The following is an 18,463-nucleotide window of genomic DNA, read 5'->3' on the forward strand; positions in this document are numbered from 1 at the left end:
CAGTAAATTTACGGGAAAGCCTGGAAAACCTTAGGCTGCAGGGATATCATCATCAACATTTATTTATATAGCGCCAGCAGATTCCGTAGCGCTTTACAATTGGGAACAAACAGTAATAAAACAATACTGGGTAATACATACATACAGAGAGGTAAGAGGGCCCTGCTCACAAGCTTACAATCTATGGGACAATGGTTAGATACACAAGGGTAAGTGCTACATCATACTGAATATTTGTTCAGCTAGAATGCAAAGGTTACAAAGTATTTTGTGGGCTGTATGCTCAGTCACACAACTATGTTGGTCACAGGATTGTTGTTTTGTGTTAGCTGTGTAGAGGGTGGTAATAGGGTAACCTAGGGATATAAATTCAGTCATCTAAATATGGTCCAGGGAAGTGACCTTACTTAATCAGACTTGGGGGAATATTTACTAAACTGCAGGTTTGAAAAAGTGGAGATGTTGCTTATAGCAACCAATCGAATTCTAGTTATCATGTACTTAGTACATTCTACAAAATGACAGCTAGAATCTGATTGGTTGCTATAGGCAACATCTCCACATTTTAAAACCCACAGTTTAGTAAATATACCCCTTGGTCCTGACTAAAGATTATATTATAATCAAGTAAAGGCCTGAATAATAAACTTGATCTGTAGATAACAGTGATAAGATTACTGAAATAAAAATCGAAAAAGTCTTTATATCCTGCAATCAAACATGCTCAAAGTGGTAATAAAATGTATCATTCTAATTCCATACAACTATTCCAGATCGATAAAGTTGCCTTATGGGGCAGGATTATGCACAGCATAATCTAGGGTAACTAAAACTGTGTTGTGCTAACCTGTGCCACTATATATATATATATATATATATATATATATATATATATATACATACATACATGTGTGTGTGTTTTTATATATATTTATATATATATATATATATATATATATATATATATATATATATGTTTATATACAAGTTAACCCGTGCATGATGCTCATGCATTCTAGTCAAATCAGGCTACTTAAGATCTTAAAAAAGGTGCTCGTCATGCATTTGGGCCTAGCCCAGGCCTCCTCAGGGTAAGAGCGTTACTTCCCGACGCAAGCGCCCTTTTTAATGTGTGTTCATGAGGTAAAATTACCTCACGAAAATGAGTTTGACCCCTCAACTCGTAAATTTAGCCTTTACTACCTCTCCCACGGGGGGAAGGGGGGGATGATGGAAGTTAACTGACTTCACTATTCTAATTTTTTTGTCAAATAATGTCAGTATACCAAATTTCAGGTCAATTGGATGAGTCCTTTCTGAGAAAATAGTTTTTTCCACACACACACACACACACACTAACACACTAACGCACACCTCTACACATGTGTGTTCATGAGGTGAAATTACCTCACGAAAATGAGTTTGACCCCTCAACTCGTAAATTTAGCCTTTACTACCCCTCCCACGGGGGGAAGGGGGGATGATGGAAGTTAACTGACTTCACTATTCTAATTTTTTTGTCAATAATGTCAGTATACCAAATTTCAGCCCTTTCTGAGTTTTTTCCCCCACACACACTAATAATTTAGTAGGTCAGTGTATAACTCCACCCAGCAGGTGGCGCTGCAGCTTGTTTTTTTTTTCCCCACACACAGACTAACACACGCCGCTAGGCTTTTATTTTATAGATATATAGATATATATATATATATATATATATATATACATACACACATGTATGTATATATATATATATATATATATATATATATATATATATGTTTATATATATCAGGTGCACAACAATTCATCAATTTATTGATTAGGATAAAGTTTAAAGCTGTTATACAACTATATTATCACTTGCGCATTCCAAAAATATCCATTGTCTGTCTATGTACTTTTCTACAGCATTGCTAATGACTGAGGTCTTTGAAGAGACACGGAGCAGATGAGATAGGGAGTGTGTCTTAGAGCATCTCATGCTGGGAGAGTATCTAGAAGAGGGGACTATTGTGTCCTATGTGACAGTGTGTGACTCAGCAGACAAGAGATTTAGATGAATGGAAGAGCAATTAATGGAAAAGGGAAAATTAACACCGTTTGGAGAATATAATAAGAAATATGAAACCAAGGAAAGCTATGCTACCAATGAAAGAGAGAAAATAGCAAAGGTTTTCCTTGTTGCCAATAGTAAAAGGAAATCCACAGTACACTGGCAGGAACATGCTTCTTAAATAGATCATCCATTCAAACATTATTCACCTTCTCGCCATCTCTGCCAGGACTGCCTTGAAAACCACGATCACCGGGAGCACCCTGTGTAAAAGATACATTGTATCACTGTTATTATAGTTTTCTCCTTTGTTGTAGAGATGTAAATGACTTGGGTATAAAAGAATACTAACCTCAGAACCAGGGATCCCGCTCCTCCCTTCCTTGCCGGGCTTTCCCTATCAGAAACAAGGAGAACACAGAGAGTGGGAACATGCATCAGAACAAGCCCTTAACTACTCCACTGTCAAGACCAGACTCATCACACCGCACCACTGGCGGACATTCATCTTCCTTTTCAACACTTTCTTTTTCACCAAAATCCAAAGATCAATATACAAAGGGATGAAAAAGTTACAACAAAAGATGCACAATAAATAGCGTGATAAACCCTATCGCGTCTTCCCCACCAGTATGTACATATTTTATCAACTATACATAAAGGGTGGACACAACTTACTAATTTTCCTGGATCTCCTGCCTCCCCTTTATATCCCTTTGCACCTCCAGATGGACCCTGAAGAGATAAAATTACATTTTAAATAGAAATTGAATTATTATATGTTCAATAGGTACTCAGTTATATACTTATATATGTTTTTAATGTTGATTCAGTACAGTGTGAGATGTGACAAGTCTTGTTTCTTACAATACAATGTCTTCTGGCAAGTCATATTACTCCCTCAAGTTTCATTATGTGCTTTATTCCAGTAATTACAAGAGAGTCCCCTATAGACGAACGCAATTAAATAGTGACAGTGTTGCATTCGAGCTTGCACTTACCTGAAGGAGTTAACTTGTGAGTTAGACCCGACCAATAAGGTTGAGGGGAGGGTCTTGTGGCTTTGTATAGTTGATGCATTTCCTGGTCTGTGTCACTCGGCTGGCAAAATCCCGCCCACCCACGCCATTTTTAAGTAAAGTTTTAAGGGCTAATGGTTGTTTGGTACAAAAACCTGTCATTAGGGCTTATAAGTAGTAGTTGGGGAGGAAGGCACTGTGATCAGCGGCTGATATATACGGCTCTATCGTGATTGGTCACAGGTATATGTCTCCTTACGAGGCAATCGGTAACTATTGTGCCTTCAGTGGGGAGGGGCCTCGCCTGGCTCAGTGAGGGAGGGGGAGTGAGTAGTGAGGTGAGTGCAGTTTACTCTGACGCCAGGTTAGGGCCGGCCAAGCAGTGGGGTTATGAGAGAAGTGGGTGGACTTAAGGCTATATTGCCATGTCCACGCTTGGTTGGGTATCGCTGGAGCTGATCAGCAGTGCTCTTTCTCCGCCACCCGGTTTAATTAGGTTATAATAAAATACTTTAGTGCCACTTTACTCAAGTCTCCGTGTCTTTATTTTATATAAGTTGGTTGTATTATTCAAGGTATGGTGAAGGTGATGAAGGGCATACACAGTGAACTATTTAATGACAGTGAACAGCTGTGACACCTAAGTGTGTGAAAGGTTTTTATTGCTGTGTTCATATCACACTGTCTAGCCGGCCCAGTACTGGCTCTGGTGAATAGCTGGCGAGTGCAGAGACCCTGGTTACATGTTGCAATCTATTCAGTCTGCGAACCTTAACATGAACATTCCATTTAATAGATCAAGATTTTGTTTGAATTAAAGACGAAGGACTGCAACTCCCAGAATGTTTTCTAAATACTGATGACTTGAAATGCATTCTGGGAGTTGTAGTTAGGAACATATGAAAAGCTGCAGTGAATTAAATCTGCATGGCCACCTAGCCCTCTTCCCAGAGCCATTGGGGCTGCTATAAGCCGTTCCTGAGGCTCTGTCCATTCTGTAATAAAGTTATTTTTTCAACCACCTTTACATGGTGAGAGAGAAAGAGTGAGTGGGAATCTTTAATTAATGGACAGGGATGGACGGAGAAAAGTGTTGGAGAGCAGTGAGAATATAATATTTGATGAGTTTGGGGAAACATAGACTTTGTGTAACATTTGTGCAACACAGATGAGTTCATAACACCCATGAAATATGTGTCACACAGAATGGGTCTTCATGGGTTGGGATGGAAGTTGGATGATTGGTAAGGTCTATTTATTTAGTTTTCCAAGTTTATTTATTTTTTCCACATTTTATTATTTGATATATTTTATACCTGTTTTTACATTTCATTTCCTTTTTTAACTTTATATGCACTGGGAGCCACATAGGCACAGGAACGACTTGATCCATGTGTACCCTAGCCCTCAATAACGTGAGCGCGCTTCTGACATTGACCTAATGCTAACTGGCACTGTTAACAGTGATCTGTTGCAACTGAGAGGCAGGGAAGACAGGTTGTGCCTTTCATGCCCTTGTATTGCCAACCCCTCAAAGAGAAAGGGCCAGTGACATTGTATAGGCCTCTTCACAGCTTTCTCTGCAACCTCAATGCTTCTGCATTGGGGAACACAGTGCTTAGATAGACCGCAGTATTTTAATGATCATGTGACATCCTGTTTCCAGCGCAGTGTGATTAAACATGCTGCAATTGCAGTTTAGCAAATGGTTAAAAAATTGTTTGACATATAATCCGTGTTGCTTATCTATAAGTTATTTTAACAGTTTTTCCATTACACATAAAGGGGGGTATTCAATTGTTAGCGTTAACGGAAAAAAACGAGCGCTCAAAAAATATTACCGTTTATACGGTAATATTGCGCGAGAAAAGCGTTAATACGGTAGTTTACTCGCGGAATTTCAGCTCGCCGCTCAGGGAGCAGCGATCTGAAATTCCGCGAGTAATTAACGTATTAACGCTAAGATTTTTTGAGCGCTCGTCTTTTTTCCATTAACGCTAACAATTGAATACCCCCCAAATTCTTTTAACACATGCTATCTGGTGCTGGATATAGCAAAAAAAACTATACTCTATTGATACGGCGTCTGTTCAAATATCTGATAAATGTGCAGCTGTATGCAGATGATAGGTCTGCTTTATAATCTTACTATATTAAATGTATTTATAAAATAAATTAACAAATTTCACAACTACAAATCAGCAGACTCCAGATATTGTTATAGCAGACTATATATTTTAACAACTGGAACATGTTGTTTTCACCTTGTGTAACATTTATACTAGAAAATACAACAACTCTCGAACCAGACAATGTGAGAAACTCTGTTACCTTCATAATCTTCAAAAACTATCATATGTATCAATAAACTGACAATCTGTTTTGTATCATTTCTATGCTCAAGTCACATCCGTGAAATAATACAAAGTGCTGAAAATGTACCTTTCTCTATCCTCCTATTGGGGGACACCCGTGACATTGGGCTATAGAGTAGTGGCCTAGCCCCTGTATAGAGTAGTGGCCTAGCCCCAGTGCCTAGCCCCTGCTAGGCACTGGATTGGTGGAGAAGGCTGTCCTGCTGTACGGCTACCAATCCAGTGCTGGGCCCTGGGGGAGGTGCTTATTCCCTCTCCCTGAACACTCTCCTTGGTGGTCTCTCACTCCTCGTGTGCAGACACCAGAATAGGCAGCCATTTTGGAGTTCCAGCTTCTCCCTTGTCTGCCCATTGTCTTTTAAGGCAATGGATTGTGTGTTTTTTTTCTCAGTGGTTTGTCCCTTAGACTGTTGGGGCTCTTTGACTATATAGCAGGCTCAATGTCTGCGCCTTGATTGTGTGCTGCTTGTCTTTTTCACTGTGTTTTTTTTTTCAGTGTGTTTTGTCCCATATTTGTGTAACATGTCAGATAGGGGGAGTTCTTCCCAGGAAGAGGGTGAAGTGGTGGTTGATTCTGATGTGGAGAACTTTTCTTTTGTGGAGGAAGTTCCTCCTAATTGTCACAGTGCAAAGGTTTTGATACGTGCTGTGCGCCAAGTACTGGAGATTCCTGAGACAATAGTCCATCAGACTGTGGAGATGGATATAATGGTTGGCAAGCGCAAAGAAGGGTGGGGGAAGGGATATGGATGCAGCCACTACCTTACAAGGAGATTTGCCTATGATCTCCAATAGTAACAGATATCAAAATAAGTTGTGAAGGATGGGCGCAAAAAGGGAGGGTAATAGACACACAAGGATTATAGGATCGTTATATGTGTCAACAATTATCAGTCCCAAAAAGATAAAATGCAATAAAAGTCTTCTTGTTTCACATAGATCCCTGGCCATAGGTCCTATGTCTGACTCAATAGACGCCATGTCCGTTCCTTGGTGGTTCCGCTTAGTTTACCTGTTCCCACAGGTATCTATGCTTCAAAGACTCTTAAAAAAAGGGGAAGAGAGAGGGGGTTCTGGTCATTCTGGTGGCACCAGATTGAATTCGGAGAGCTTGGTACACCGACGTACTCTCCATGGCAGGGGGTGGGGGCAATCGGTTGTGGCATTTGCCGTTGAGACCAGACCTGTTAAGTCAAGGACCGGTTTATCATCTCAGTTTAGAATGTCTGGCTTTAACGGTGTGGCTGTTGAAGCCATGGACCTTCGAACCAAGGGTATGTCTGAGCGCGTGGTGCAAACCATGCTGCGGACTCGCAAACTGGGTTCAGCTAAAATATATAACTGGAGTACATATATTGCCTGATGTGAAAAGAGGGGGTACCCTACTTCTTCTTTACGGTGACCCAGGTTGCTTATGTTCTTGCAGGATGGGCCGGATGCTAGTTTGTGCCTTTCACTTAAAGGTCAGTTGACGGCTCTTTTGGTCTTCTTTCAAGACCAAAAGAGCATAACTGGCGATACATTGCATATAATGTGCAAAATTACTCTGCGTATGTCCAGAACCGGACCATACGTCAGAAAATGCAGCAACGTTCAAATTCATTGCAGCACAAGGGTAACTTACTACAGACTATGATTTCAGGGGCGGAACTGTAAGAGGAATATGCGGATGCACGTAGTCAATGTACAGTAACTGCGTACCAAGATTCAGCACATGCAGCAGTGTCCGATTCAAGCTTTGGGCATCTCAAAGGTATGTGATTTTCAGTCGTATCACTTACACCAGCTACAGATCTAGTCTAGGTGACGTTTACTAGTGATGATGGCTGAGTGTGCATGCTAGAACATGTGTTTGCAATCAGGAGTAACTATAAAAATGTATTTTATGTACAATGGACATTAATTACATCCTAATAAATGTATTTAACGGAAAATAAATAAATAAAATGTTTTGTCATTAATGACTATATTATTAACCGGTGACATTAACTAGTTTTCATTTTTTCCTGTACATTCTTTTGGGACTTTATATTCCACATATGTATTGGACGTATCCTGCAGTGTCCTGTCTAATATTGCAGAGTGGACCTAGACCCGTATTCATCAACAGACGTATCTCCATATCCACTCTAGGCTGAATACGGACATGTGTATATCTGATGCACATGCATTTGTAAAAAAATCCTGTACATTATGTTCTTTTTGCATGTGGTAATGAATGAGGCCCTATATGTCTATGATAAGCACTCACAAATTGACAATATAGAGACTTTTACACTCACCGGAGGACCCTGTGGCCCAGGCTGCCCATTAAATCCTTGATCACCTTTTGAGCCCTAGCAAAAAACATAAATGATGACAACTTAATATTATTAAGGAAAAGAGGATGCAGTAAAATGATACCTAGGCGAATATATATTAACAAACATAGATTTCTCAGTATTATTATTATTAATTTTTATTTTTAGGGTGCCACTAGATGTCCGTAGCGCCGTACAGGGACAAACAAATTACAATATGAGGTGAGACAGCACAGTACAGTAAACAGTAAGCACAGTAACTCAGTAAGCTCAAAGCACAGCTAGAGAGGGCAGGGGAGGGGAGAGGGGAAGGTCCGCAAATGACGGAGCCCAAGAGGGAGGGCGCGGATGAGAGGGAGACCCACAGATAGGGGAGGTGGGAGCGAGAGGGGACGGGGGGTGGAGGGTCCTCGAGGAGGAGGGCTAAGAAGCTGGAGAGCAGAGTTAGAGTAAGGGGTGGGGTGGACAGACAGAGAGACGCAGTGGAGAGAGGGAGAGTAGGGGGAACGGAGGCAGGGAAGGGGAATGAAGGGGGAGAGGCAGAAGATAAGGTAGGAAGTTAAGTGGGAGACTGGAAGGCTTTAAGAAAAAGGTGGGTTTTTCAGTATGTTTCTTATACCATATTCCAAGTCAAAAAAGCTAATTTATTAAAGTTAAAAAGTATAGAGCCTTTCAGTGTGCACAAATGTGCCTGTTTGTCTGTCTAGTGTATTCATAGATGGCCATATCCTGCTGTTTGTAACTGACCGGGAAAAGCAATATAAATTAAACAGAAATAAATAAGGGACAAGAGAAACAATAGAATCAGTAAAAATAAATACAAGAAACTCTACAGAGAGCAACAACATAAGAAGACACAACTAGAACAAAGGAAACATTACGAAAAAGAGGAAGTAGAGATAGGAGTTAGAGAGGCCAAACTTGTCTGAGTTAAAATCAAGAGGATTATAGGTAGAAAATGGAGATGAAATGGAATTGTGGCTCTCACTGGGAATGTGCATTTTGGAAAGTGTGAAAGCATCACTGTATTCTACTAAATACAGCTCTGTTCGGCCTTATGTATGTCTTGCATTAATGATTAGAGTGAGGGGACATTGGGTTTGTCTTTATTAGGATTATATTGGGCCTTTTGTTGTGGTACTTCGCAATACTGGGGAAACACCACTAAATAAGAGGATTTATGTACTTACGTTAAATCCGTTTCTCTGATTCCGTCTGGGGGACACTGCTTACCATGGGTTGTGGAGGGGAGCTTGGGAGTTGGCACCTAACTAGTTAATTTAGTACTGCTGGCAAACCCATCCCCTCTACAAACCCCCTGTCTCTTCCTGTCCAGTTAGTTTTAACAAGCCCAAGATAAAAAAAAGGCAGTCACACAAGAACACACAGAAGAAAACAGAAGGGAGGGATCGCAGTGTCCCCCAGACGGAATCAGAGAAACGGATTTAACGTAAGTACATAAATCCTCTTTTGTCCTTCATCCGGTCTGGGGGACACTGCTTACCATGGGGACGTTCTAAAGCAGCCCCCTAAGGGTGGGACTACTCTGAAAGCCCTGCTCGTAAAGCACTACGAGCAAAATTTGCATCCGCAGAGGCAAATATATTAAACTGGTAAAATTTGGTAAAGGTGTGGACAGAGGACCAGGTGGCTGCCCTGCAAAGCTGGTCCGCAGAAGCTCCATTCCTTGCTGCCCACGAGGCCCCCACCGATCTGGTGGAATGGGCCGTAAGTCTCTCCGGCACAGCACGGTTAGCATTAATATAAGCTTGCCTGATGGTAGACGTAATCCATCTGGCGATGGATTGTTTTGAGGCTGGCCAGCCTCTCTTATTAGCGTCATAAAGGACAAATAGAGTCTGTACGTCTAATCTGGAAAGTTCTCTTAACATAAATGGGGAGAGCCCTAACCACATCTAACTTTTCCATCGATTGCTGATCCGTATGGGAAGAAGATGAGAAAACCGGAACTACAATTTCCTGGTTGAGATGAAAAGCCGACACTACTTTTGGTACGAAAGAAGGGAGAGTTCTTAACACCGCTCTGTCCTCGTGGAAAACCAAATATGGTTCCCTACAGGACAGAGCTCCTAATTCAGAAACTCTGCGAGCAGAGGCAATAGCCAGAAGAAAAAGGACCTTCCAGGTCAAACACTTCAAATCCGCCTTGTTCAAAGGCTCGAAGGGGGGTCCCTTGAGCATGTCCAGAACCAGATTGAGATCCCATGGAGCTGTAGGAGGGACATAAGGAGGCTGTATATGGAGAACTCCTTGGAAAAAAGTCCTAATGTCTGGTAAGTCAGCCAACTTCGTATGGAAAAATATCGAAAGGGCTGAAACCTGAACCTTTAAGGAGCCTAATCTAAGGCCTGCTTCTAAGCCATGCTGAAGGAAAGCTAACAAGCGAGGGAGGCGAAAGGAGGACGAGTGGTATGTCCTACTTTCACACCATCTAATATATGCCTTCCAAATCCGGTGATAGATGCGAGATGACACTGGTTTCCTAGCTCGCATCAACGTTTGAATTACACTGGAAGAAAACCCTCTAGTCCTCCAAAGGCTGGCTTCAACAGCCATGCCGTTAAATTGAGATGATGTAAATTCTGGTGATGGAATGGACCTTGAAGAAGAAGGTCGTGACGATACGGAAGGTGGAATCCCGGACCTTCCACCATAGATATTATTTCTGCGAACCACACGCCGTGGCCAGAAGGGGGCTACCAGAATTACTGGTAGGGAACCCTGTCGAACTCGTCTGAGGACGCGAGGAAGCATGGGGATCGGAGGAAACAGATATCCCATCCTGAATTCCCATGACATCGTCAGGACGTCCACTGCCGCCGCTAGGGGATCTCTTACCCTTGCGCAGAACCTGTGGACCTTTTTGTTGTGTCTGGAAGCCATGAGGTCTATGTCTGGAAGACCCCACCTGTGAACCAGAGATTGGAAGACTTCCGGGTGAAGTGACCACTCCCCCGGCATCATCTGGTTTCGACTTAGATAGTCCGCCTCCCAGTTTTCTATTCCTGGAATGAAAACTGCCGATATTGCCGGAACATATAGCTCTGCCCAAACCAATATTTGGGCTGCGATATCCATCGCCGCTGCGCTCTTGGTTCCTCCTTGTCTGTTGACATATGCCACGGCTGTGGCATTGTCGGACTGGATACGGACTGGGTGGCCCTGAAGAAGAGATTGTGCTCCCTGAAGGGCTAGAAGAATGGCCTTCAATTCCAATACATTTATTGGGAGAGCCGACTCCTGAACCGACCAACATCCCTGGAGCCGGAGGTGCAGGACCACCGCCCCCCAACCTTTGAGGCTGGCGTCCGTCGTGGCTATGATCCACGACCAAGGTGCGAAGGATCTGCCCACATTCAAGTGATCCTGGCACATCCACCACTGAAGAGATGTTCTCGTCCTCTTGGATAGAGAAATCTTTTGAAGATCTAGGCATAGGTGTGAACCTGACCACTTTGACAATAGGTCCCACTGGAAACATCGAGAATGAGCTCGACCGAAGGGAATGGTCTCGAAGGAGGCCACCATCTTTCCCAGTAGCCTCATGCACAAGAGCATTGAGGATCTGGGAGAAGACAGAACCTGGGAGGTTACCTTCTGAATAGAGGTGATCTTCTCTACTGGGAGAAATATCCTTTGTTTGCTGGTGTCCATGATGAGTCCCAGGAACACCATGCGCTGACACGGAACCAACTGGGATTTCCTTAAATCTATCAGCCATCCGTGGCCCTCGAGAACCGCTTGGGTGAGGGATAGGTGATAGCTTAGGCAACTCTCTGAGGAAGCCTTGATTAGCAGGTCGTCCAAATAAGGAACGACCTGAACACCCTGCAGGTGAAGACATGCTGCCATCACTGACATAATCTTTGTGAAGACCCTTGGCGCTGTTGATAGGCCAAAGGGGAGGGCCCGAAACTGATAGTGAACTGATCCCACCGAAAATCTGAGAAGGGACTGATGGTGGATCCAAATGGGAATATGGAGATACGCGTCCTTATATCTATGGACGCTATGAACTGATCTTTCTCTAGGCCGTTTATCACTGACCTTAGAGATTCCATCCGAACTTGTCCACCCTTAAGTGAACATTGAGGCCCTTTAGATTTAAAATAGGGCGAAAGGAGCCGTCCGGCTTCGGGACTAGGAATAGGTTGGAATAAAACCCTGTTCCTATCTGGCAATCTGGAACCTTGGCGATGACCCTCTGAGCTAGAAGAGAAGCTACACAATCCTGTATAGCCTGTCTTTTTACTGGATTTCGGGAAAGAGGGGCCTGGAAGTAACGGCGTGGAGCCGGGCCTGAAAGGTCTATTTTGTACCCCTCTGAAATAATTCCCCGAATCCAAGGATCTTGGGAAGACGCTGCCCACTGTTCGTAAAACAGAGACAGACGTCCCCCCACAGGCACCCCCTGCAATACAGGGTGGTCGTCAGGACGCAGGCTTCTCCTGAGATTTAGGGGCCTGGCGTTTGGATGCAAACGAGGACCTCCCTCTGGTAGAGGAGCCTCTAGAATTGGATTGCCTGCCTCTAAAGGGCTGTCCCCTATGGGGAGAGGCCCCACGAAAGGGCTGACGAAAGGAGCTACCCCTCGGGGCGTGGCTCCTGCTAGCATAGACTGGCAAGGACGTGCTCTTGCCCCCCGTGGCCTGGGAAATAAGGGTATCTAATTCCGGGTCGAACAAACCTGCAGCCGAGAAGGGGATAATTTCAACGGACCTTTTCGATTCCGCATCACCTTCCCAGGATTTCAACCAAAGCGTCCTTCTGGCTGAAATGGAGGCCGCCTGAATGGAAGAGGAGACTGCCGCTGAGTTCTGGGCTGCTTCATAAATATACCCCGAAGCCTTCTTTAGGTGTAAGGCTAGGGGAAGAAATTCGGAGTCCTGTAAGGCCTCAGCTAGCTGGTCTGCCCATGCCTCCATGGCTCTAGCCACCCAGGCCGAGGCAAATGTGGGTCTAAAGGCAGAACCCGCAGCCGCAAATATGGATTTGAGCTGTGATTCAACCTTGCGGTCATTGGCGTCCGGCAGGGACGCTGAACCCGGGGCTGGGAGTAAAGTATGTTTTGCTAAGCGAGCAATGGGAATGTCCACCTTGGGAATACTTTCCCAGCGAGCCACTTCTTCTTCCTGTAAGGGATACAGGGAAGAGAACCTCTTGGGGATAGAAAATCTTTTATCGGGATGTTTCCATGCCCCTTCAGCGATATCTCTAAGTTCCGCGGAGGGAGGAAAACGGCTGGCCTTCCTCTTGGCCTTTTTAAAGAGACTTCTGTCTCTGGGGGTTACATCTTCCGGTTCCGGGAGATCCAACGCCTGTCTTACCGCTAAAACCAAATCGTTTACAAATTGGCCCTTAGACACTTCTCCCTGCTCAGAGGAATGACCTTGGTCAGTGTCCGAATAAATTTCCCCTTCTTCTTCAGAGCTAAAGCTAAAGAGCTAACCGACTGCGTAAGGGAGGTAACCCAGGCCGGTTCCACCGACGGTGGGACTGAAACCTGCGGTATCTGTGCAGTGGAAGCCTCTGCTTCGCATGTCGTGCAGAGCGCCAACGGGTCCCTCTGAGCACTAGGTAATTTAACATTACATTTTGAACATGTGAAATATTTTGGCATAGGGCCCTTTCCCTTATCTGTCATATTTATAAAGGAAGGCACACCAAGCACACAGAGTAATAAAAAATCTAGCTGAATATACAGATAGATAGTTAATATAGAGAGAGAGTAAAATAAGCAATGAAAAACAGAGCAATACCAAGTAAACAACTGATATATTCTAAAAGTTGTACTTGAAATAGTAAAGGCCATAAATATCAAAGGCTAGTAGGAGGCTATAATAGTAAACCTGCTAGCCCAGTATAACCACATCAGATATGTGTGTAAATAAAGGTGATACTTAGCCAAAGGCCACCCTGGGGAGCAGATCTGACAGCAGTCTGTGCTTTCTCCTCAGCTCTGTTCCTTTTCCCGGGCTTTTGCTGGCGCCAAAAGACCTGGGTAGGACCATCTCTCTCTCTGAAGGAAGGGGGGAACTCTATGTATTAGCTCCCCCTTCCTGTAGTTCTTTTTCTCATGTCTTCTCCTTCTTTCTTCTAAAAGAACTATCATAATAGTGGCAGAGTGGTGGAGACCTCTAGGACAGAGGTCTCCGCAGCGGAAGGTATCCGACGCCCCCCTCCTATGACTGAGGGGGGAATCTTGGTTTAGCCCCTTCTCCTCGGCGCTTCTGCCGAAATCCAAGTTGGCCGCCGCCATCTTCATTACCCGATAACCAGCGCTCTATGCCTGTAATGGCAGCGCCGGTTAACGGGGAGGCTATGGGAGTGCAGCGGTCCATGAGACCGCTTGTCACTCCCTTCAATCAGGCACTTTGTCTTTAGCCCCTGTCAGTGAGAACCGCTGGCTCTCAGCTGACCGGGGAATGCCTGCGCTGCCAAGCTGTGAGTGTGTTCTCTATATTAGAACACACTCCAGCGCTGCCACCTAAAAAAGTAAAAAGTAAAGGAAAAAATAAATAAATTTTTAAACATTAAACTAAGCAGTAAAAAATAAGGCTGCCCAACTCCAGGGCACCTAAAAAAAACTGGACAGGAAGAGGCAGGGGGTTTGTAGAGGGGAGGGGTTTGCCAGCAGTACTAAATTAACTAGTTAGGTGCCAACTCCTAAGCTCCCCTCCACAACCCATGGTAAGCAGTGTCCCCCAGACCGGATGAAGGAGAAATTCCGACTAATCACTTGGATCTCTTAGAAATAATTTCATTCCAACACAAAGTCTTGCTTTAGCATGTTTGCGCATAAGCAAACCCATTCCTGTTCCTAGCTCGCACTTACCAGTGAACACCCCCAATTCACAAAGCTCCTCCAATTAGAAGATGCAAAAATTTGCTCTCATTCAGGCACTACCATCTTGTCCCACAAATCCATGTGCTTCCCCATGAAAACTAGGCCATGTGTGCAAAACAGGACTGTGATAACATTAAACATCATTTTTAAAATGCAATCAAAGCATTTCCAATACCAAAACAGGTCTCTTGATTTTAGCATCACCTTCTTTGTTAGAGACCACAATGGCAGCCCCCAGCCAGTAGCCCAGATTGTACGCCATCATTTGGAGGGAGGAGGGGTTCTGTAAATTAACTCCATATTCTCTAAAAAAAATTACCATTAGCTTAAGGTTATAAACTGGAGCTAAAAGTGGTATTTTTATTAGCTTATGGGGTTAATTTACATGTTTTTAGGATAGATTTTCACCAGTTGATGCTTTCTCCTCTCTTATAGAATGTCTTCGATTTATTGATATGAAATGTATAAATAGATTTCTCTTACATTGTGTTTTAATGTAGGTGGTGTCATTTGTTTGTGTTTTTTTTCCATTTTATAAAGGGATTTTAAAGAAATGTATCCAGAAGATCTACTACCCCCATTATAAAAAAAAGTCCTATAAATTCATCTTGAAATAACCCAAATAGCAAAAGTAAATGCTACAGGAAATGTTACAGTTTTCACCCATGTATGTGTCACATTATGCAATGTATGGCACATTTACCATCATGCAGAAGACATTGGACATTAGGGTACATAGCATAGAGTTAAAGTTAATCTTATAGGGCATTAGTTTAATGTAGTGGCATAACCCTTCTTATAGTCCTCACAGCTATTACCTGGTCTTCATAGAACACCATAGTACTGGACAACGTATTAATGTTGAAAAAACTGTTCAACTGATGTTGGAAAACTCAGAAAGGTGGAAGCCAGAAAGACTTGAAGAAAGACATGAAGTATAAGTCTCAGCGTGGCATGTACATGCCAATATAAAACAAAAATGAAAATGGTGTAAACAGAACACATGCGCTGACTGCAGTAAGCAGGATATTAAATACGCCTTGTTGTTTTATGCACTCATTTGGTTGGAGACCTGTGCTTAGATAGGACATTAGCTTGCCCTGTTGGTGTAAATAGCCATCAGCAATAACAGTATTCATCTCTATGTTGGTGACTGATCAGTGGATAGGATGTCTTTATGTCAACATTTATGCAAGTATTAAATCAGGTCAATAAACATTATAGTGGGTAACCGGTTAGTGTAAGATAAGCCTACAGATCAATGGACTTTGCTCATGTGTGAACTTGCATTGTTGGCGATTCATCACTAGAAATTGATGTTAATTTCACTATTTAAAATACCTGACAATGAGAATTCATGGAAGCTTAATTGAGTAGATTTTTACTATTGGAACTTTACATGGATAAGAAATTAAAGTAATATACAACTCAGAGTCTAACTTAGGGTGGGACAATTCCCCTAATAATACCCCCTTTGTGATCATTATTAATCACTTTTGTACCATGTAAGTTTTATAAAAGACAGAACACATAGGCCTTGGAAAGAATGATGTTGTACATATGAATGGCTACTTACCTTTTCACCTTTCTGAACCTGAGTGTCCCCTGGTTCCTTCTGTTCCGTTGACTGCCCAGGTGGTCCCGGAGGTCCCTGCAGCCCTGAGTCACCCTAAAAAACCCACAATTTGTTACGGTAGGATTCAGGGGGTATGCGAGCCTCTGGACACAGATGGGAAGTAATCAGTTGACAGAACAGACACCACTTTTCTCATATGTTGCTCAGCATCTGACTTTTACATATATGAACATGAAAGATGTATTTTGGCATGAATAAATGACATTAATTAGATAAGCCAAATATATCAATAATACAATATAAGGCATTGTAACAACAGTAGTACACGGTGCTAGCTTACTTACCTTCTGTCCTTTTGATCCTTGGAAGTTTAATCCCATGTTACCCTAAAAAAAATCAGGCAAGAAGTTAATAACATGAAGTACTATGAAAAACAAGCTATTATTAGGGTGTAAGAAGGCTCTGCTCACCTTGGCTCCTGGAATTCCAGGTGTTCCGGGCGGACCCTGGAAAAGGAAACCACGTGTCAAGCTTATTCTTTTTGTTTTTATTTATGATATTATATTTGTATTTGTATGTTTTTTTGTGAAGCAAAATATAAATAAATGTTATTTGTGTGCTCTAATATATGATTGATATATAATTAATGCTAATCTAATAGAAAACAATCCTGGTACAGTATAAGTGAGGCTGGGATTATGTAACAACTGAGATAAACATCACCTACCATTGTAAATAATAATTATAAATAATAATAAACAGTTACCGGTAAACCTGCGGGTCCTGGACGCCCAATCGGACCCTGTATTCCTGGGGGGCCAAGCAGACCCTGCAGAAAACATATAGACATTCATTTCACGGGAAGTACTGTAACACATTATGACCATAACAGCTAATTTAAAAGAGTTTGTACTAAATTGTAAGTTATTTGCTTCATGTCATGTATTTATGTGGCTTTATCACAATGTCATTATGTTATTACGCCTTGTTATTCACGGAGTAAGCACGCATTAGAGCAGAGCTGATCCTAGGCATGTTTATCGTAGGGGGAAACTATGACGGGCTACTGGATTATATACCCAATCAGGAGAACATCATAACTCAAATCTAGTTAATCTGGAAAGCTTGTCATCTGCCTAATGTTAGACATGATCACACTAAGTACTGCAATGCAGGAGAGAGCAACCCATGCTGAACACCTTAAATAGTCCCAGTATGTGTGTGTATATATATATATATATATATTTATATATATATATATATATATATATATATATATATATATATATATATATATATGTGCAAAACTAAGGAAGTAAAACCCATGATTCTTTCCAAATCTTTCATCTCAGGGATTTCTTAGTACAGTGTGCAGCACTTCACTACTTAACACTCTACGTCCACTTGTGTCAGTAATAATGTCTGGGCCGGGATCCGCCACCGGACATCCAGGCTGTCAGTGACTGTGGGGTCGGACTAACTGCCTTGTTTTCATTCCATTTATAAACAGCTCTGAAGCACAAGGACCAGCATATATACAGAAGCCAGTTGTCAAGATGTTAAGAAACCATCATTTCTGGGAGTATTACTGAGTTACAATATTTTGATGACTATCTTTGTATATATATGGTGTACAGGTACGAGAGGCCTTATCAATACAAAAAAAAACTTTAATTCGAACTGTTACAGCAGGCAACCTTCATCTAACAGGTGCAACATTTAGCAGGCTCTTGCAGCCATGAGCATAGCAGATTTATAACATCCACAGCTGGTAAGTAAGACTCAGAAAGAATAGTAATGCAATTTGATTTGTTCTTCTAAAACATTACAAAAACATGTAACATGAATCTATATAAAATAGCCTGTACGTGCCCTTATATATGGTGGCTGTATATGTACTTATATATGGTGGCTGTATGTGTCATTATATATGGTGGGTGTATGTGTCATTATATATGGTGGGTGGTGATGCCATCACTTATAGCTGGATAGTACTGGCATGGCGGCACTCCCGCTTATTATAACTTGTTCTGAAAGTGTTCTATAATGGGATGAATAGCTATCAGTGAAGGCAAAACACACCTGGTTATTAGATTCATACAAGGAACTTGCTTTGTTTTAAACTAAAGGGATAATTTACCTCTCACTAAACAAAAAGGTTATAAGAAGTTGCAGGGCAGTTCCATAGCCTGCAGCTTTGTGCTTTATTATGGTCAGGGTACTCCTTTGGGATGTCTGATATCCTTATATCTTACAATAGAGGGTAGAT

The 18,463-nt window shown here is 42.4% G+C and overlaps 1 protein-coding gene across 1 annotated transcript in view; it reads right to left on the reverse strand.

Moving 5' to 3' along the window:
• COL4A5 (collagen type IV alpha 5 chain) overlaps positions 1 to 18,463 on the reverse strand; it is a 144,317-nt gene that overhangs the window by 77,307 nt on the left and 48,547 nt on the right. The window contains exons 10-17 of the mRNA XM_075184344.1: positions 16,961 to 17,023; positions 16,665 to 16,700; positions 16,539 to 16,580; positions 16,195 to 16,287; positions 7,733 to 7,786; positions 2,735 to 2,791; positions 2,409 to 2,453; positions 2,266 to 2,319 (exon numbers count right to left, since the gene is read on the reverse strand). Coding sequence (XP_075040445.1) covers positions 2,266 to 2,319; positions 2,409 to 2,453; positions 2,735 to 2,791; positions 7,733 to 7,786; positions 16,195 to 16,287; positions 16,539 to 16,580; positions 16,665 to 16,700; positions 16,961 to 17,023 — 444 coding nt within the window. The remainder of the gene's footprint in view (positions 1 to 2,265; positions 2,320 to 2,408; positions 2,454 to 2,734; positions 2,792 to 7,732; positions 7,787 to 16,194; positions 16,288 to 16,538; positions 16,581 to 16,664; positions 16,701 to 16,960; positions 17,024 to 18,463) is intronic.

This window comes from Mixophyes fleayi, chromosome 9 (genome assembly GCF_038048845.1).
Source record: "Mixophyes fleayi isolate aMixFle1 chromosome 9, aMixFle1.hap1, whole genome shotgun sequence".
Classification (NCBI taxonomy): domain Eukaryota; kingdom Metazoa; phylum Chordata; class Amphibia; order Anura; family Limnodynastidae; genus Mixophyes; species Mixophyes fleayi.